The sequence below is a fragment of the Cannabis sativa genome, chromosome X, assembly GCF_029168945.1.
Source record: "Cannabis sativa cultivar Pink pepper isolate KNU-18-1 chromosome X, ASM2916894v1, whole genome shotgun sequence".
NCBI classification, from domain to species: Eukaryota; Viridiplantae; Streptophyta; class Magnoliopsida; order Rosales; family Cannabaceae; genus Cannabis; species Cannabis sativa.
Genome location: NC_083610.1, coordinates 62313655 through 62335995, shown reverse-complemented (window position 1 = coordinate 62335995; position 22341 = coordinate 62313655). Strand labels below are relative to the sequence as shown.

Here is a 22341-nt window from a genome sequence, read left to right as displayed (position 1 = left end):
TAAAAATAAAGTAACAAATAAAGGAGATAATTTTTTCTTGATTCCAAAAATGTTCTATCATCTTATTCTACATATGATGATCCCACTGCCTCAGTTGTCTTGACACAACCGAAGAGGTTAATACCATTTAGTTTTCTTAGACATAATTCATGGTACCTTGTCGTAGTGGGAGAGTTTCAAGGAACTTCTCTTCTTATGACTTGGGAGACACTAGTGATTAAAATCCATTTTGAGTTTAAACAAGTAATGGATTGTCAAGGTAAGAAACAAAGAAGAAAAGCCTAGAGAACTATGGTTTGATCCATTCACATGAAGTAACCTAAAGTTTTCTATTACAAGGACATAAAAGGAAATTTCGTTAATGAGTCTATTCAATGGACTTAACAAAACTTCCTATTCCTAGTATTATAGGTTTGAGTTTATCTAAACCTATGGCTTATGGTATACCTGGTAATTACTTACTCTAATGCAAGCAACTTACTTTAGTAAGATGCTGAAGCATTTTCTTTTTTAATGGCAATCTATAGAAGCCTCTCAACTTCTAGACACAGATTTTATGTATCTAAGGAAAAGTCTCAACAATTCCAGAAAAGATAAAGCCATGAAAGAATTTCTTAAATCAACAGTGAGAGGTATCAGATAAATCCAAGAGAGGAACATTGGAAGACAATCAAGTAAATCTTAAGATTAAGAAGAGGAACTATATGTTTGTCGATAAGGGTGTGATTAAAACTCTTAGACTACACCACATCAGATTTCGGGACTTGCCTCTGTGCTAGAAAGTCTGCTGATAAGATGGTGATTACTCTGAGGGTTGAGTAGTGATTTTGGAGAAGTGTAAAAACCTATCTGAAGTCTCTTAGTCTACCAGAGAGAGACTGAATGTTAAAGTTGCAGGAAAGGTACTTATTCAGTCTAAGGAAAGTTCTATACATTTGTGGCACCGTTCCAACTTGTCTTAACTACTAGTGTTATTTCCTGATTAACTAAAAAGTAGTTGCCAAAAGTATAGAATCCAGTATCCCAAGAGAGTAGACATATAGAGAGGAATTTCACATTATCAAGGATTTTTTGATTAAGGAAGAGTAATGGTGGAGAAGAGGTTGTGTTTAATTCAACCTGTCAGATCCTATTACGAGGAGTTTACTACTACTACACTTGATTTGTATATCAAGGTGTTGAGATTATTTAAAATGCACATTTTGTTTTATATTAGTGCAAGTGGGAGTTTGTTGGGTTTTGTGCCCTAAATAAAACCCATTTCAATATAATCAGATTTACTTATTAATAAAGATCAGAAATAACATTTTATGTTGCATGGTTCACATGATTTATTTCATGATTATATACATATATAATGTATGAATTCTATTTAAGTCCAGAACATATGAATTTGTTAACGATTATAGTGGTGTTAGCACACTGGAATATAATCTTAATTATATGTTCGAACGATTATTCCCTGATTTGTCAGTTCACTGGATTTAGACTGACACGATAATCAGCGATAGGCATTCTTACACCTTGGATAAGTGTTATGTCCTTTCCAGGGCATTGTTAAAGTTTACCAATATCGGATGTATGGAGTATACATCAGAAGGGACCGATATTGAACTTTGATTAGATATATTAAAATTTACCGTAATATATATTCAATTCAATATCACCCGTTGATCCTAGATCAAATGATCTTAATCCTGATATGTTAAGGTTCGATCTCAAGAGTACTATACATGTTCTTTGATTTGTTAGTTAAGCCTACTTTTGGGTCAGGGTGATACGTACATTTTGGAAACATGATAGTATAATTGAGTGGGAGCGCTAACATAAATATGGAGTCTATAACTTCTATAGAAATTTAGAAGTGAAACGATGATATCCTTTGAGCTTGGCTAAACAGAGATAAATGGTGGAGATTGTTGGAAATATTTTACCAAGATCTAGATTTACTACCAAGTATGTTTGATTAACATCCTAATATGAATTCTAAAACAATGAAATAAACACATAAGAGTTTAAGAAAACCTTACATTGGGTGCAACGGAATATAATGACTCCTTCCATTCAGATCTCTAGCCCTTGATTCCTTTCTGTTGCAGAGCATAATCAAGATCTGAATCTGGATCCCCTTCTCTCCTTCTTTGATGCTGATTTTCCACAGTCTTACGTACTATGATTGAGGTACCACTTGATGTGTGTGGGCACTACTCATTCACTCAAGGGAATTTCGAAAGTTTAGAGAGGAAAAGAGAGAGAGGGGCGGCATAGCTTTTCTCTGAAGGAAACAATGTGCAAAGTTATGAGTTTCCTGAAGCCAACACTTTCTATTTGTAGAATGCCCTCTAGGTTTAGGTTAGAATTGTGTGGCATTAAAATAATGGAAAAAATAAAATGGTAAAGGGCTTTGTATAGTGGGCGGCCATTTAAGGAAATTGGGCCTCATTTTGCAACTTTCCCATTTTATTATTTCTCATTCCTATTTTCTCAAAAATGCCAATTTTCCAATTTAACCATTTAAATACCAATTCTAATTATTTAATAACTTAAGAATAATTATTAAATAATATTGTCATTTAATATATTTATGAATTTAGACATATAAAATATCTTAATTAATAAATAAACCTAGAATCTCTTTTCTTTACAATTTCGCCCTTGCTTAGTGAAAATTCATAAAGTAGACATAGTCTAACTTTAGAATTATAATTGATTAATTAAAATCAATTAACTGAGTCTTACAAGCAGTATGGTCTCAACTAGTATGGGGACCATGGGTCTATATAACCGAGCTTCCAATAAGTCGAACCGAATTTACCAAGTAAATTCCCTAACTTATTAATTCCTTATTGAATCCACTCTTAGAACTTGGAATTGGACTCTCAGTCATACAGAACGCTCTATATGTTCCACGATATAGATACGTCATTAGTTATCCATTGTTATAATCCTAATTTGATCAATGATCCTCTATATAGATGATTTACACCGTAAAGGGATTAAATTACCGTAACACCCTACAATGTATTTTATCCTTAAAACACTTAACCTTGTATAAATGATATTTCAGCTAAGTGAAATGACACTACTACAAAAAGGGGTATTTTCGTCGTTTTATAAGTGACATATAAAGATTTTGCGTCCGTCTACAGAACCGACGTGTAATTCGTAGACGTAAATAGTGTTTTATTTGCGTCGTTTTTAAAAAGACGCAAAATACAATTTTCGTCATTTGAAAACCGACGCTAAAAAATTACTTTTCTATTTTATTTTAAGCGTCGGTTAAAAAATGACGCTAAATGTGTCATGGCATTTTAAAACTGTCACAAAAAACTTATTCCGTCGGTTTAAAAATGTCATATCTATTACGAAAAAACTTTTTTTTTACCTATTGCGTCACTTATAAAATGAAGCACAAATATAAGTAAGGGAAAATTACAAACTTTTCATGCAATTTTCCCCACCTGCATTATCAAATTTTAGAATAACTCTATATAATAGTAAATACATAATACAAAAAAAATTAAAATAACATTTTTAAAACTTATATTAAATTAGTAATCGATTCTATTAACTAATCACACAATACCAAAATTGTTAATAAAATCGATTCTAAAACTTAAATTCCATGTATATCGTAAACTAAATATAAACTAATAATATATGCAAAAGATAACAATAATCATAAAACTTGTTACTCATGTATTATATCAAAAGTGTAGTAACCTTAAGTACTTAATCTATAATCAATGGCTTCACAAATTCGGCCAACTCATCCCGTACGGCATTGATCTCCTCGTTACTATTGGGAGCGTCTAACTTGAACTGTAAAATAAAAGATCAAAAAACATTAATCAACATATTAAAAGTATATATAATTAAAATACAAACTAAATAGAGAAGAGTAGTTATTCATGTTTACATGATTTTTCAAAAAACTTGCAGGATTAACAACCGTCATGAAACTCTGAATAATCTTCATAGCATAATAACCACATTGTATTCCATCCGGCTGTTGTCGACACGTGTATTGGTTGATTTTTACTGGACCCTTGTTTCGTATATTTTTTTTCGATCCTGTACATGTCCACAGCACTAAACAAAAAAGAAATTAATTAATGAATTGATTTGTAACATAATCTAAATTTAAAAAATTATAACTTACTTTTGGATACATTTCATAATATCAGTTCGGATAAAGTCATTCGTCGAGTCAAGATATGCAACACTTTGAGTATTGGCATGAATCATAATTGTCAACCAGTGATCACTACAGAACAAAACATGTTAATTCAGTCAACTCACTAATCGATCCATTAGTTTGTTACATTTATTAATATAAAAACATAATTACCCTGAATTCCACGGACATATCAACCATTGTTCAGGTTGCATACCCATCATTCGCTGACATAGATTCTCTGAACGTTGTTTGAGTTTACCAGCTTAAGTTGATACTGAAGCAGGATTATTAAATGCATATGTATTCCTCAACCCACCAAGATTAAGTGTGTGTTCTTGCAAATAACTAAATTAAAACAGATTATTAATAAACAGTTGTATATATAATTTTTAACTTAGATATTAACTTAGTTATTAACTATTATACCTGCACCAAAGAGACATAACAGTATTTCCAATCATATGGAGCTCGCACACATCTTCCACCTCGTCAGCGCTGATCCAACACTCTTGGCCTTCTCCTCCGAACACTTCCGGTTTAATATAGTATCTCTTTGATTTCTTAGCAGGCCAATTCTTCACAATCTCTGAAAGTCCAGACAATAATTGTGTCTTTGCAGGGGGAATGTACCGTTTGACGGTATCGTTTATTAGGCCCCTTTGGGTTTATCGGTGGCTGAGTCGGTGGAGCCAAATGATCTCTTGAAACTTTCTTCTTTCCTTTCATCTACATCAAACAATTAATTACAATTTCAAAATATAATAATATTGATAGCCTAAGATGCAATTTTAAGGTTTTTGTAAGAAATTATTAGGATCCAAGATTTTAGAAAACATAAAGTCATAAATCATAATAGATTTGTTTTCTCCCGAGGTTAAAGTCTTAAAATACTTACAAAACTATCTTTGAATAGATCATGGCCACAAAATTTTCACCAATAATGCATTCCCATCCCACTAGACACTATCATTAGCTTCTTTAAAAAGAAAGTATCACCAAATAACTATTTGAGTTCAACCTACTCATTATTCAAGAAAATATACTTGAAAAGGAAAAAAATGATGTACCTTCGCTAAATCATCTGGATGTATGTTGATTAGGTTCTTTGGCCAAGCTACAAAATTGTTTACAGCTAAACCAACTGTGTCGAAGCCTTCATGTTCTATAGGGCATGGTAGAATGGCATTTTCTTCAACCACCTTCTCAATAAAGACACGTTTGAAATCATCAAACTTCTTTTTAACTCCATGTATTATAATATTGCCTTCTTTGTCTGCCTTTTCAAGTTTCACATAACCTGATGCAACTAAGACCGGATCTTTTTCTTTGGGATCAATCACGTACATATCACACCTCAATCTCTTCATTTGCAAACAAAACAAGAGACAAACAAAATTTATTTTAAAAAGAACTTAAATAATTATGATATAAAAATTTAACATGCATAATGAAAATTATTTTAAAAAGCAAGTAAATAATACATTATCAGAAGTAACCGGAGATGGTGCTGGTGGAGCAGCTGCACAAGGTGTGGCTGGTGGGGCAACAAGTGGAGGTGTTGGAATAGTGGCCTTGGGAGCTGGTGGAGCAGAGGCCTTGGGAGCTGGTGGAGCAGAGGCCCTGGCATTTGGTGGAGTAGAGGCCCTGCCAGTTGGTGGAGCAGAGGCCCTGGCAGTAGGTGTTGCTCCTAGAACTGAGGTAACAGCAGCAAAAGCTGGTTCGTTGGATGCTCCCCCAACACCTGAACCAGATGCATGTGAGGTGCCCGCAACACCACTTTGGCTTTGGACTATTTGGAGGAGTTTATTTAATAATTCGTCTTGTCTACGACGATGTTCCTCTGACTCTTCAAGTCGCTTCTCCACCTCACTCATACGATCATTGTCATCGACTCTCTTTCTTTTAGGACGCGGGGTTTTGAAAAACTGTGTCTGTGTGACACCACCCCCATTCCTCTAACACGTCCTCCATGCTCTTCTGTTCCCAAGGCTAGAGTGAGTATGTCTTTTGAGCCTTCTACTAATATTGTCCCCTCCTCAACTTGCTTTCGTATCTCAGCCTACATTCAAGAAAGTAAAATTTGTAAGAATTTGAACAACATAAAAGTGTTTAAGTATTTGATCAAGCACATATATGATAAATGGAACTTACAATCCGGTCAGCGACCTCCTGAGCAGGGCCATCGAGCTCGCCGTTTTTGTTCGTGTGTATTCTAATCCACAAGTCTGCCCTGTCATATATAGTAAGCTGGTGGCCCAACTCTTTCTCCAATTTTTCTTCAACTTTCTTAACACCACCTCGGCCCGCATGGTGATTGTATGTATTTTGACTCCTGATATCTTGCATTTTCTTTCTCTTTTTTGCCCATTCGGGACTACATCTTTTGGCAACAAATTCTTTCCAATCTTCGGGCTTGTAACATGAAGCATAAGCATCTGGAGGACGATCGAGCATTCTTTGGAACTTTATCTTTGTATTTGAAAATTAGGTTCCTTGTTAGGAATGCTTTCCAGTCTTTCCATCTTCGTCCAACAGTTTTTAAGGTAGAATGCTTAGCTTCTGGGCCTAACTTGAACATTGACTGCAAAAATTAGCAATAATAGTTAGAATGGGCAAAAAATATTCGACTACATATGCAAATTAATCTTAGCTATTAGCATTACCTTGATGTACTCCCATAATAGATTTTTAAATTCCATTGGAACTTTTCTCCAATCATTGTATGACAGTGGAAGATTTCGTCTTGCATACAAGCCAATCTGGCTAACCAGTTCATTTTCAGTGTCCCCAATGCACTGGCCCCATTGGTTGTACTCGACTTCGAGAAGTATTCCTTCACTCCTATTCTTTATATGCTTCAGACCCTTATATGCCCCCTACCATTTTTCTTCTTTGGTTGTGAATCAGGGTCAGGTTCCAGTTCTGGTGCAGCTGGATCAGATTCAGATTCACCACCAATGGATTGTCCCCAAAGGGCAAAATCATCATCATAGTCACCGGGGTCATCCATAGTCAATGTACCTACATATTAAAGCAAAATAATAATACATAAAATTAACACAGAAATTTAGATTAGGCGCAAAAAAATATAAAATAATATAAAACAAAACACACCAATATTTATAGATTGATAGTTTACTCAATCCATAATCCTTCACCATCTTCCCGAGAAGAAATGATTTCGTCCCGAATGGCGACATCAATTGGTGGTGGATTGATTTCAAAAGTTTTATCATTGAGATATAAATCTCCACCAGACTCTTGGTAATCATAATCTTTTGGTTGTGTTGTTAGAACAACTGACCAGCGACCATCTATTGGGTCACTCATATAAAATACTTGTTTTGCCTGGGATGCCATTATAAATCGATCAGACTTGTGTCCTACTCGATTCAAGTCCACTAGCTTGAATCTAAACTCATCTTCTTTAACTCCATTATCACTCCTCACCCAATCACAAAGAAAAACAGGGATTCGAAAGCTAATGTAATCTAATTCCCAAATTTCTTTGATTACACCATAAAAGGTCATATCACATTCAATAGGGTTTTTGTCTTTTGAACTAGCTACTTGGATAGCACTAGCAACAATCATGACACCGCTATTTTGTGTTTTTCTAGAAGCATCACGATCTTTCATGTTAAATTGAGTACTATTTATGTAGTATGATTGATACTTTAGTACAGTAAATGAAGGAAAATGCGATATCGAAAGTAGCAACTGAGATACATTGTTCGGGGAGTCACTCATTTCCACAATCACCTAGCATAAATCAAATTAATTAGTAGTTACATGAAATGATTATGAAAAACATACCAATTTCAAATCACTCGGTATTGCATAATACCTTTTCTTTCAACCATGTACTAAAATTTCGATAATGTTCATCTTGCACCCATTTGTGGTTCCTCGACTTACTAGGATAAGTAGTCTTGATCCAATCAAAATGTTTCCTTCAAGATGTAGTTAAACATTATTCTTATTAGTACACTTTTAATTTGAATTGAATATTAAAAATTAAATTAAACTTACTCAATGTACGGTTGAACCTCATCAACATTTTGCAAAACGAGTCGGTGTGCTTCCTCTCGATCAGCTCGACTTACGTCGCAAACAGAAACACCCCGACCCCCTTTACTAATTTCATTATCAAATCTAGGAAGACACGACCCAACAGTTGCTACATTTGACAAGAAGTCTGAACAAAATTCTACAGCCTCTTCAACGATGTAGGATTCAACAATTGAACCCTACGGCACCTTGTTTCTTACATAACCCTTTAGGATTTTCATGTACCGTTCCATTGGGTACATCCATCTCAAATACACTGGCCCACACATTTTTACCTCTCTCACCAGATGAACAGTTAAGTGGATCATTATGTCAAAAAAGGATGGAGGAAAAAATTGTTCTAAATAACACAACACTTCAACAATTTCTAATCGGAGATTTTCCAACTTTGACACATCTACCACTTTGCAACAAACAGATTTAAAGAATAAACATAACCTGGTGATGGCATAGCGAACTTTCTTAGGTAAAACAGAACGGATACTCACCGGCAGAATATGTTGCATCAGTATATGATGATCGTGAAACTTTAGTCCGGACAAAATTAATTTTTCCATATCTACCAAATTGGAGATATTTGAAGAATACCCTTCGGGTACTTTAACGTGAGACAATGACGTACAGAAAGATCGTTTTTCTTCCTTAGTCAGGGCATAACACGCCGGTGGTAAAAAAGTTCGTTTACCAATAATTTCTGGATGTAAATTTCCTCTAATCCCCATCTCTTTCAAATCTAGACGGGATTTAATTCCATCTTTACTCCGACCAGGAATATTAAACAAGGTATTAATTAAGCTATCTGAGACATTTTTCTCAATATGCATCACATCTAAATTGTGACGTAAAACCAAATGCTCCCAATACTCAAGCTCAAAAAATATTGATTTTTTCTTCCACGGTCCCTGAGGTTCATTTGTGACACCCTTACCTCCTTTTCTTTTCTTCGATTTTGACTTTCGCTTTCCAAGATTGAATTGAATTTTATTCAATTTTTCTACCAATTGTCTTCCGCTTAAAGGTGGGGGAGGCATTTCAAATTCTTGCTTACCGTCAAATGCCTTTTTCCAGGTCCGAAATACATGTTCGGGTGGCAAAAACTTTCGGTGTCCCATATAACAAATTTTTCTCGAATGTGTTAAATAGCGAGAGCATGTTTTCTCTTCACAGATAGGACATGCATTATAACCTTTCACACTGTAGCCAGAAAGATTCCCGAAAGCAGGAAAATCATTGATTGTCCACAATAACATGGCCCTAAGATTGAATGCTTCATTCCTATAGGCATCATATGCATTAACACCGTCATACCACAATTTACTTAAATCATCAATAAGAGGAGCTAAGTATACATCAATATCATTGCCAGGTTGTGAAGGGCCTGATATCATCAATGTCAACATAGTGAACTTTCTCTTCATAACAAGCCACGGCGGCAAATTATATATCACAAGCAAGATTGGCCAACAACTATACTTACTGCTAAGGGAAGTATGTGGATTGATACCGTCTGCAGAGAGACCAAGACGGATATTCCTAGGCTCATTGGCAAAATCAGGCCATCTAGCATCAATTGTTTTCCAAGCGGGAGAGTCAGCTGGATGTCTCATCATACCATCTTTCACTCTATCACTGGCATGCCAAGTCAAATTTTTACCATGGTCGTCATTTCGAAAAAACCGAACCAAACGAGGTATGGGTGGTAAGTACCATAATAATTTTGCAGGAACACCCTTCTTTACCTCATTAGAATTCTTTTTCTTTTGCCACCTGGACTCACCGCACGTTGGACATGATACCTCATCCACAAATCTCTTTCGATATAGGATGCAATCGTTAGGACATGCATGTATCTTTTCATATTGCAAGCCTAACGAACACAATGTCTTTTTTGCCTCATAGAAAGACAAAGGCACCTCATTACCTTCGGGTAATAATTCTCCTAAGAAAGCTAGTAACTCTGTCAAACTCTTATCACTCCACCCGTGTTTTGCTTTCAAATTGTATAGCCTAATAAGCATCGATAATTTAGTAAACCTAGTACAATTAGGGTAAATCGGCTTTTCAGCATCTTCTAACATAGTTTGAAATGTTTCAGGACGAACTTGAGATTCAAACTCTGCTTCGTTAATCATCTCTGCGATGTGATCATCTTCATACTCCACATTATTAATAATATTATCCTTTCTAGAGGGTCCCTCGCCCGATCTTCTAATTTTTTCTCCGTGGTGATACCAAACCTTATAACTCCTGTCTATACCGTTCTTAAACAAATGTTCTCTTATTTGGGCAATTTTCATACGCTCCATGTTACCACATTTGAGACATGGGCAATGAACCAAATCAGGATTATCCGCATTCTTTGCAGAAAACTCCAAAAAGAAATCAACACCTTCCCTATATTTTACCGTTAACCTATTCGCACTCATCCAATCTCTATCCATTTCGAAACTTCTAACAAAACAACAAAACAAAAATTTAATTAACCTAATTAATACAATAAAATAATTCTATATCAACTTAACCTAATTAATTCAATAAAATACTAATCCTACTAAAATTTCTACCGAAATTTCGGCAGCATAACATCTATAATTCAGACGTTCCCGAAAATTTTAAACATGCAACTAATCTATTAAAACATCCACAATAATACAAACAAACAAAACTATAATTAACAGTACAAATATTACCACCCATCCGACCGCAGTCATGCAATTCCAGAACTTACTTCACTATGGATGAATATCTAGGATATTCAAACTCTTCTAGGATTTATAAAATATAAAGAAATAAAGTTTGAGTAGCTTACCAATTCCAAGCTAGCGTTCAAGCAATTTCTTCAAAGAATAGTTTTATACCAAGGATCTAACAAAATGAAAGAGAAATCAGCATATTAGACAATTAAATTTGCAAAAAAAATTACATAAAGCCATATATTTCCCTCAATAAATGGATGATTAAATGCCAATTTCACTATAATAATAAATATGCAAAGCTTCACAAATGGAAGCAATCATGGATGATTTATATCAAAATAGTAAAGGATACCTAAATTCATAACTATCATATGAACTTACAACTTCCCATGCCATTTCTATATTAGACATTCCATATACTTTTATCATTAATTTGTCAGTTATGGAAACACATGGCGCCCTTTAAAAACAAACCAAAAAATTAGTGCAATAACAGATATGCATAATTTAATGATAATGTTAGAAACGATTATTTTGGTAATAGCCTTTAATATCATGTTGTCTTCAAAAAAAATAAAAACAAAAAGTTACCCAAAAATAAAATGGGTCCTCCCAAATTACAATAATTTTCTCATTGTCATTGTCTTTTATAGACTTCAAAGTTTAAACCATTGTTTTACCTTAAGTCTAACTTTTAGAAATGTTGTCTTTTATGTTCAAAGCTCAACAAATCATCAAACAAAAAGAGGAACTAAAGAGATGCAAATTATATATATATATATTGCTTTTCCATCCACTAATTCTTTGGTTTGTTTTCCAATATTTTGCTACTTTATTTTCTTCTCCCAAAATCAATATATATATATAAATAATCTTTTGTTCCCAATTCTCTATCCCTACCCTGTCTAACCATAATTTGGAACCAAAAAACTATAGCAAGTGCTCAATGGACCAAACCGCATGTTTCACCATTCGAGCTATCCCTTTTGGGTTAGTTTGGATAAAGCTATTGAAGAAAAGTAAATGTGTTTTACACTATTGATACACAATCATATAAGGATTTTAGTAGTTTTTTCTGTTATATAAAGGCCTTTGGCGCTTGCTGTTATGTTTCTTCTTGGTCTTGCAACCTAGCAATGGCATGTGTCACCAGCTTGCAAATAATTGATGTTGGCCGACGAGACCAAAAGAGAAGTATGGTACTCACAAACTTGTGTTAACAATGAATTAGCTGCCATTCAAGGTTGCTTATTCATGGAAAAAAAAAGCGCTATAATTGCTGGGTGTGCTATGCATCAATCTTCAAATTGATATGTAGCCGTTAGGCAATTAGCTCTAAGAGTTATATTGCTTTCCTAAACCAAAAGTTTCTGCTCAAATTTGGTATCGACAAATGAGACGGAAAGAGCAAGACAGGCTTGCTCGGATGGATGTAGATTACCAACGAAGAAAAGAAGAGGCAGAATTCAAATCAATTAAACTCTTTGATTTTGAAAAATCCAAGAGAGTATTTTTATTTTCTTCATTTCAGGTTGAGTGTACCATAACAAAAGATGAAGGTACTTTGCCCTCATTTATTGGTTTCAGGGTAGCCAAAGGACCCATGAAAGGAGATAAAAGATATAATCCAAATGTTTTTTTTTCTTCTTTTACAATGAAATATATATAGTTGATTAGTCATTAGTTTGTTTGTTCCTAAAGAACCATTGGACACGATTATAAACACAAATTGATAAAATTACAGTATAAAATCATTGAGAAACCATAGAAACAAGCAGATTAGAAATTTAAAATAAAAAAAATTGAAAAGGGAAAAATAAATGAAATAGATAAAGCCACAAGGAACGAACCAGTACCTGTTAATGAAGTCGAGTTCAGCAGTCCTCCGATCGATACAAAACAAATAGAAACGTTTGAAAGCTGCTGAAGAACGAACAACAAAAAGACGTTTAAAACGTCAGAAGAAAAAGCAAAGGAAAAGGAAGAAGAAGAGCATCACCAATGCAGATGGGGAAAAGAATAAGAAAGAAGAATCTTCAGAAGGAGAAGAGGAGTTCGATAATGAAGGACCGAAATGAACAGTTTGTATCCAATACTAAGTTTTATGTCTTCAAATTTTCTTTCAAACTTAAGATGTAGCATATTTGTAGCAAGAAGAACAACAAATTCATTTGATGTTCTGGATTTTTGTAGTCTAAATTCTTTGACCCCTTCTTCTTTAGGATGAAAAAAGAAGAAGAAATTCTTGTTCTTTTTTGCAGCCAAAAAAAACACCACAAACGCAGTTTTATACTCTTCTCCACTTTTATCTATTAATGTAACAACATTCTTATCTTCCTAAAGAATGAAACAGACATCTAATTACCAGAAGCTAGCAATGATATTGTAAGTGCAAAAGCTATAATCCTTACAAAAAAACCAAAATCCAAACCCAAACCTCCTCCTTCTTTCCTATCCGAATTACTCTCCACTTTCTCCATTATTATATATATATATTATTCTCTCTCTCTGTATGTGTGTTTATTATATAGGAGGAAGATGGAGCTAGAAAAGATAGTAGCTAGAGAATATATATATGTACATATACTTTTGAGTGATCGAGGAATGAGAAAGGGTTTAAATATATATATAGAGAGGTGTTGAATTAATGTAGCTAATTATTAGTGATGACAAATACAGTTAAGGCTGATTTTTTAGAGCCCGAATGCTTAAAAGTGTCTAATTACGAGTTCACTAGCTCAGTCAAGACCATCGTTGATGTCATACAACAACTCACTTCTATTTTCTCTCAGTTTGGAAATACCTTTGGCGATTCTCGCGTTTCCAATGTCGTTTCTGATTGCCTAGATTTACTTGACGCCTCTGCTGAGCAACTCAGTTGGACAGTCTCTGCTACTCAAAATCCTAAAGGTATTTTTCACCTTGTTAATAAAAATAAAAAAAAAAGACCATAAAAATAGTCACTCTCTCACTAATCCCCATAATAATCTCTCAAACGAAGTTTCCTTTCCTCCCTAGATAGTTCAGCTTTATCTTTCTTACTCTGTTTTTGTACTTTGTCTTTGTTTTTTTCGCTTATAGCCAAAAACTCTTTTCTTTAATGCAAATCTCTCAATCTAAATTTATAACATTCAAATAAAAAACCCCCAAATCAGAAGCTAGCAATGATATAAAATGATAAATTATTTTTTGATGATAAAAACGAGAGACTGAGAGAGAGAGATAGATTATAGTTGACAGAAAGCAAGAGAGAAAGAGATGGAACGAGAGAGACTTACAGAGGTGGGAGAGGAGACAACGGTGAGCAAAATCGCCAAACCTTCAGAATCGCATCCAGGCCCTGTTCGATCAAAAACGAAAGTCTCTATGGCCGGTTTGAAATCTCAGTTCAGAGAGCTTCAGACATTCAAAATCACAAGAGAGAAAGAGAGGGGAAAGAGAGAGACCTTCAGACCGAAATCGCAAGAGAGAAAGAGAGGGAAAGAGAGCTGTTAGAGAGGGAAAAGAGAGCTCGAAAATGATATAGTATTCGACTGTTTGTAAGTGAACAATATGAGAATTTGCGTCGTTTTCTCACACTCACAATCTTTTATAGCGTCGGTTTTAAAAGGCCACACAAAGCTTAAGTGAGGCTTTTAAAACGACGCTAATAATGAACGAATTTTTTTAATTTCTTTGACATTTACCGTCGGTTGGGTAATTAGTGACAAAGATAGAACCGACGCTATTTGTTTATTTTTTGTGACATTTTAAAAATGACGAATATATTAAATATAGTACTATTCACGTCGGTCAACGCGATGAACAGTCGCGTTGACCGACGTGAATAGTGAATTTTGTGGTAGTGTGAGTACTCCACCATTTATTTTTGTTTGGTTAAGCTCGAAGGAAATCATCCTTTACTTTCTATTCGCCAGATAGAAGCTATAGATTCCATATTTATGTTAGCGCTCCCACACAATTGCACTACCGTGTTCCCAAAATGTACGTATCACCTTGACCCAAAAGTAGGCTTAACTAACAAATCAAAGAACACGAATAACACTCTTGAGATTGAACCTAATCATATCAGGATTAAGATCATTTGATCTATGATCAACAGGTGATATTGAATTGAATAGATATTACGGTAAATTCTAATATATCTAATCAAAGTTCAATATCGGTCCCTTCCGATGTATACTGCATACATCCGATACTGGTGAACTTTGCCAATGTCCTGGAAAGGATATAACACTTTTCCAAGGTGTAAGAATACCTATCGTTGATTATACCATGTTAGTCTAAATCCAGTGTTCTGACAAATCAGGGAATAAACTTTCGAACATATAATGAAGATTATATTCCACTGTGATGACAACACTATAATCATTAACAAATTCATATGTTCTGGACATAAATGGAATTCATACATTATATATATAATCATGAAATAAATCATGTGAACCATGCAACATGAAATGTTATTTCTGATCTTTATTAATAAGGATATCTGATTCTATTGAAGTGGATTTTATTTAGGGCACAAAACCCAAAAAACTCCCACTTGCACTAATATAAAACAAAATGTGCATTTCAAATAATCTCAACACCTTTATATACAAATCAAGTGTAATAGTAGTAAACTCCTCGTAATAGGATCTGACAGGTTGAATTAAACACAACCTCTTCTCCACCATTACTCTTCCTTAATCACAAAATCCTTGATAATGTGAAATTCCTCTCTATATGTCTACTCTCTTGGGATACTAAATTCTATACTTTTGGCAACTATTTCTTGGTTATTCAGGAAGTAACACTAGTAGTTAAGGCAAGTTGGAACGGTGCCACAAATGTATAGAACTTTTCTTAGACTGAATAAGTACCTTTCCTACAACTTTAACATTCAGTCACTTTCTGGTAGACTAAGAGACTTCAGATAGGTTTTTACACTTCTCCAAAATCACTACTCCACCCCCAAAGTAATCACCATTTTATCAGCAGACTTTCTAGCACAAAGGCAAGTCTCGAAATCTGATGTGGTGTAGTCTAAGAGTTTTAAACACACCCTTATTGACTAACATATAGTTCCTCTTCTTAATCTTAAGATTTACTTGATTGTCTTCCAATGTTCCTCTCCTGGATTAATCTGATACCTACTCATTACTCCCACTCAACAGCAGGTGTCTGGTCTAAGGCATACTAAAGCATATCTGAGACCTCTCACTGTTGATTTAAGAAATTCTTTCATGGCTTTATCTTTTCTAGAATAGTAGAGACTTTTCCTTCGATAAATAAAATCTATGCTTAGAAGTTGTGAAGCTTCTATAGATTGTCATTGGAAAGAAAATGCTTCAGCATCTTACTAAAGTAAGTTGCTTGCATTAGAGTAAGTAATTACCAGGTATACCACAACCCACAGGTTTAGATAGACTAAAACCTATAATACCAGGAACAGGAAGTTTTGTTGAGTCCATTTAATAGACTTATTAACGAAAATTTCCTTTTATGTCCTTGTAATAGAAAACTTTAGGTTACTCCATGTGAATTGATTAAACCATAGTTCTCTTGGCTTTCTTCTTAGTTTCTTATCTTGACAATCCATTACTTGTTTAAACTCACAATGGATTTTAATCACTCGTGTCTTCCAAGTCAGAAGAAGAATGAGTTCCTCGAAACTCTCCCACTACGACAAGGTACCGTGAACTATGTCTAAGAAAACTAAATGGTATTGACCTCTGCGGTTGTGTTAAGACAACAGAGGCAGTGGGATCATCTTGTAAAGAATAAGACGATAGAACACTTATGGAATCAAGAAAAAAATATCTCCTTTATTTGCTACTTTATTTTCAGACTTAGTCATTTTCTTAGAAAAGTAGTATTTGTTTAAACAAACACTTTCTTATCTAATGACTATGGGATGGTCCACCCCTAATCACTTAGAATAGCTAACAAATGTGCAAACCAGGGTTAGCATTTCTAGCTTTTCTTAAGATTTCGATTAGGTCATCCATGGATCTAGTAATGATTTACATTAAGTATACAGCCATTGCATCATTCTGAAATTATATTACCACAGAAAGATTTAGGCAATGACTACTAACTAATTATCAATATGCAAATTGAATTTCTGGGGAGGTAAGTTTGGATATAATTCAAAAATGAAATTAATGATCTTTGAACTTCATATCTACTAACTTTTTCTCCACCCCTATCTGTTCGCAAGATCTTTAACCACTTACCTTAATGGTTTATCAACATTGCTAGAAATTCATGAAATTTTTTAAACATTTCAAATTTCTTTTTGCATAAGGTAAAATCTAGAGTGATCGTTTTAAGAATACAACGAAAAATCATATCCACCCCTAAATGTACATCCATCTCCGAATGAGATGAACTTAATTTCAGTGGATATAGGCATATTAAGTCTTTGCAGAGAATGATCTTGTCAAAACCACTATAAACAAGATACAAATGCCATAGATTTATTTGGTTGTGTCTTTTGATGACTTCATTTAGTTACATCAAAGAGTTCTTAGAATAGTGCAAGTGGATTCTGATCACAGAATACTCAATTCATACAGTTTGAATCCATTAATAGAAAAATGGTTATTAAACACTTGTGAAAGCGTAACTGTATGATGAGTAATTCTTTCTTGGACCACCACTACTAATTTAACTCTAAGTTGATTTGTCCATACAAGTAGGAGATTTCTAAGATTGAGAATTTATATTATTTCGGGATAGAATTTTAGGAATATAATCATATGCATCATTTAATTTCTTAAGAGAAAATATAGAATGACTTTATATGATTTATAGACCATTCATCCAATGATATGTCATTGAGCTAATTCGAAATGAATAAGCTAAGAGGAATTAGGATAATTTCGTTTTAAATAAGAATCCAACGATGCTCCGATTAGCGAGAGTCAAAGTATTCTTATTTATACAATCTTCTTGTTTCATATTGTAAAATACTAGTCTAAGATGTCATCAACTGATGAACAGCTAGATGTTGCATATACAATATTTATCTTTCGAGATTTAACACTATTATGTTAGTCTAATGGTGAAAATCCATTAGGGATTTATGTCATTATAAAATCAAACCAAGTTAGACCAACAATGAAGATTCGAAATTAAACTACAATTTAATAACTGAAAATAACATGGTTCAATATAAATTCACACACAATTCAGAAATTATTAAACATATAGGAAGTAGGAATGACAAGTGAAAATACTAAAACATACAATCCTAAATAATTTCCAAGGTCTTCAACAAACTGATATAGTGTCCCGGTAGGGAAGAGTCAAAATACCATTCATTGAATAGAGTTGTCAGCTCATCTAAAACGCAAACCATTCTAGCAACCTTTAATTCGATCAAAATAAGAATCCAACGTTGTCCCGGTAGGCGAGAGACTACACCACATCAGATTTCGAGATTTGCCTTTGTGCTAGAAAATCTTTCTGATAAGATGGTGATTACTCTGGGGTTGGAATAGTAATTTTGGAGAAGTGTAAAAACCTATCTGAACTCTCTAGGTCTACCAGAAAGGGACTGAATGTTAACGTTGCAGGAAAGGTACTTATTCAGTCTAAGGAAAGTTCTATACATTTTTGGCACCATTCCAAATTGCCTAAACTACTAGTGTTGTTTCCTAATTAACCAAAAGTAGTTGCCAAAGGTATAGAATCCAGTATCCCAAAAAGAGTAGACATATAGAGAGGAATTTAACATTATCAATGATTTTGTGATTAAGGAAGAGTAATGGTGGAGAAAAGGTTGTGTTTATATCAACCTTTCAGATCCTATTACGAGGAGTTTACTACTACTACACTTGATTTTTCTATCAAGGTGTTGAGATTATTTGAAATGCACTTTTTGTTTTATATTAGTGCAAGTGGGAGTTTGTTGGGTTTTATGCCCTAAATAAAACTCATTTCAATATAATCAGATTTACTTATTAATATAGATCAGAAATAACATTTAATGTTGCATGGTTCACATGATTTATTTCATGATTATATGTACATAATGTATGAATTCATCTGAAACCCTTTTCACATACTTGATCCTGTTTATTGTGTTGTCAACACTTTGGAAAGTAAACATGACTATGTGAATAAAGTTTCCTAGATTTATCAGACACAGGGTTTTACTGATATGATAATCTACAACAGAGTTTACTTGCATTTGGAGATATGCTATGTTCTTTCCAAAACATTGGTTAAAGTAAAGCTCAGGTTGGATGCATGGAGTATGCATCGGAAGGGACCGATATTGAACTCTGACTTAGATATATTAAACTTACCGTAATATCTATTCAAGTCAATATCGCCTAGTTGATCCTAGATCAAATGATCTTAATCCTGTTATGATTAGGCTCAATCTCAAGAGGTTATCTGTGTTCTTTGATTTGTTAGTTAAGCCTACTTTTGGGTCAGGGTGATACGTACATTTTGCGAACACGGTAATACAATTGAGTGGGAGCGCTGACATAAACATGGAATCTGTAGCCTCTATCTGGCAAACAGTAAGTAAAGGATGATCTCCTTCGAGCTTGACCAAACGAAAATAAATGGTGGAGTACTCATTTCACATAAGCTGAAATATCATTTATACGGAGTTAAGTGTTTTAAGGATAAAATACATTGTAGGGTGTAACGGTAATCTAATCCCTTTACAGTGTAGATCATTCATATAGAGGATCATTGATCAAATTAGGATTATAACAATGGATAACTAATGATGTGTCTGTTGGAAATTATTTTACCAGGATCTTAGATCTACTCACAAGTATGTTTATTAACATCCTAAATATGAACTTTCTAAAACGATAAATTAAACACATATAAAGTTTAAGAAACCTTACATTGGGTGCAGCGGAATTATAATGACTCCTTCCGTTCAGATCTCTAACCCTTGATTCCTTTACGTAGCGAGTATTATCAAGATCTCGAACCCGGATCTTCTTCTGCGAATCCTTGATCTTTGAATCTCCTTCTTCGTTGATCTTTCTTCACAATCTTCCTCACTATGATTGAGGTATTGCTTGATGTGTGTGGGCACTACTCTAATCACTAAGAGAGGTTCGAAATTTTGAGGAAGAAAAGAGAGAGAGAGTGGCGGCTAGAGAAGAGAGTGGAGGCTCAGGTTTTTCTGATTCAGAAAGTGTGTTTTTCCTGAAGCCTTCACTATCTATTTATAGCATTCCTTCTAGGGTTTGATTTGAATTATATGGCATTAAAATAATGAAAAAATCATTTAAAAAAGATAACATAAGTGGCCGGCCCTAGGCTAGGTGGACTGGGCCTTGATTTTTGCAATTTTGCAATTTTACCACTTTTGTATCTGATTTTCTCAAAAATGCCAATTTCCTAATTCAATCATTTAAATGCCAATTCTAACCATTTAACAACTATAAATAATTATTAAATAATATTGTCATTTATCATATTTATTAATTGCACCATACAAAGTATCACAATTAACAAATATGCCCCTGTTAACTCTTTCTTTACAATTTCGTCCTTACTTAGTGAAAATTTCACAAATAGACATAGTCTAATTTGTGAATTATAATTGATTAATCAAAACCAATTACATGAGTCTTACAAGCAATATTATCTCAACTAGTGGGGGGACCATGGGTCTATATAACTGAGCTTCCAATAAGTAGATCAAGAATTTAGCACTAAAATTCACTAACTTATTAATTCTTCGTTGAATCCACGCATAGAACTTAGAATTGCACTCTCGGTATATAGAATGCTCTATATGTTCCACCATATAGACACATCATTAGTTATCCATTGTTATAATCCTAATTTGATCAATGATCCTCTATATGAATGATCTACATAGTAAAGGGATTAAATTACCGTAACACCCTACCATGTATTTTATCCTTAAAACACTTGACCCCGTATAAATGATATTTCAGCTTATGTGAAATGAGATCTCCACCATTTATTTTCGTTTGGCCAAGCTCGAAGGAAATCATCCTTTGCTTACTATTTGCCAGATAGAAGCTATAGATTCCATGTTTATGCTAGCGCTCCCACTCAATTGCACTACCGTGTTCCCAAAATGTACGTATCACCCTGACCTAAAAGTAGGCTTAACTAACAAATCAAAGAACACGAATAGCCTTTCAAGATTGAGCCTAATCATAACAGGATTAAGATCATTTGATCTAGGATCAACTTGGCGATATTGACTTGAATAGATTTTACGGTAACTTTAATTAAATCTAATTCAAAGTTCAATATCGGTCCTTCCGATGCATACTCCATGCATCCAACCTGAGCTTTACTTTAACCAATGTTCTGGAAAGAACATAGTATTTCTCCAAATACAAGTAAACTCTTGTTGTAGATTATCATATCAGTAAAACCCTGTGTCTGATAAATCTAGGAAACTTTATTCACATAGTCATGTTTACTTTCCAATGTGATGACAACACAATAAACATGATCAAGTATGTGAAAAGGGTTTAAGATGAATTTATAAATCAATTAGACAAGCAATTGATAAAGTGAACCAAAACATACACAAATGAATGAAAAATACTTCTGTTTCTTTATTGATGTTGAATAAAATAGATTACATTGAAACGGAGTTTTATTTAGGGCATAAAACCTAACAAACTCCCACTTGCACTAATATAAAACTAATTAGTACATATCAATTAATCCTAAATTCTGACGGTGCTTTTCAAAGGCTGTCACGGCCAAGACTTTGGTAAATGGATCGGCTAGGTTGTCCTCGTGTCAACTTTCTCAACTAGTACGTCCCCTCTTGCCACGTATTCTCTGATAATGTGATACTTCCTTTCAATGTGTTTGCGTCTCTTGTGGCTTCGAGGTTCTTTACTGTTTGCTATTGCTCCATTGTTATCACGAGTAGTACCGAGGCTTTTCCATTCCAGGGAACAACTCCTATCTTTGGTGAAGAACTTCCTTAGCCGTACAAGTTCTTTTGCAGCCTCTTCCGCTATGTATTCACTCTTCCATAGTTGAGTCCGATATTGCGGTTTGTTTAGCACTTCTCCAAACCACCTTTGCTCCACCCCCAAGAGTAAACACCATCCCAGCATGTTGATTTCTGTCTTCAAGACTTGCTGGAAATCTCGAATCAAGGTAGCCTATGGGATTTAAAGACCACCCTTTGTAGACTAACACAAGATTCCTTGTACTCTTTAAGTATTTCGAATATACTTAACCGCATTCCAATGTTCTTGTCCCGGATTAGACCGATACTGCTCACGATTCCAATGAACATAACGGATGTCGGTCCAGTGCATAACATTGCATACATTAGACTTCAACCTGCAGAGGCATAGGGAATTTTCGCCATGTCCTCTATCTCGAGGATCGATCGGTGATCGTTCCTTAGATAGACGA

At 34.3% G+C, this 22341-nt stretch overlaps 1 protein-coding gene and 1 long non-coding RNA gene across 2 annotated transcripts; both read right to left on the bottom strand.

Annotated features, from left to right (window-relative positions):
* Positions 1-3520: 3520 nt before the first annotated feature.
* Positions 3521-4812, bottom strand: LOC115711022 (uncharacterized). The gene is made up of 5 exons (XR_009684919.1): positions 4607-4812; positions 4352-4525; positions 4163-4267; positions 3920-4092; positions 3521-3822 (listed from the first exon to the last, which is right to left on the bottom strand). It is a non-coding gene; the product is annotated as an uncharacterized LOC115711022 (long non-coding RNA).
* Positions 4813-6679: 1867 nt separating this feature from the next.
* On the bottom strand, positions 6680-13427 carry LOC115711028 (uncharacterized). The gene is made up of 8 exons (XM_061106203.1): positions 13359-13427; positions 13044-13284; positions 12804-12870; positions 8536-10702; positions 8213-8430; positions 8028-8133; positions 7295-7942; positions 6680-7201 (listed from the first exon to the last, which is right to left on the bottom strand). The coding sequence occupies exons 1-7, from the start codon at positions 13425-13427 to the stop codon at positions 7316-7318; spliced, it is 3495 nt and encodes a 1164-aa protein (XP_060962186.1). The 3' UTR covers positions 6680-7201; positions 7295-7315.
* Positions 13428-22341: the final 8914 nt, after the last annotated feature.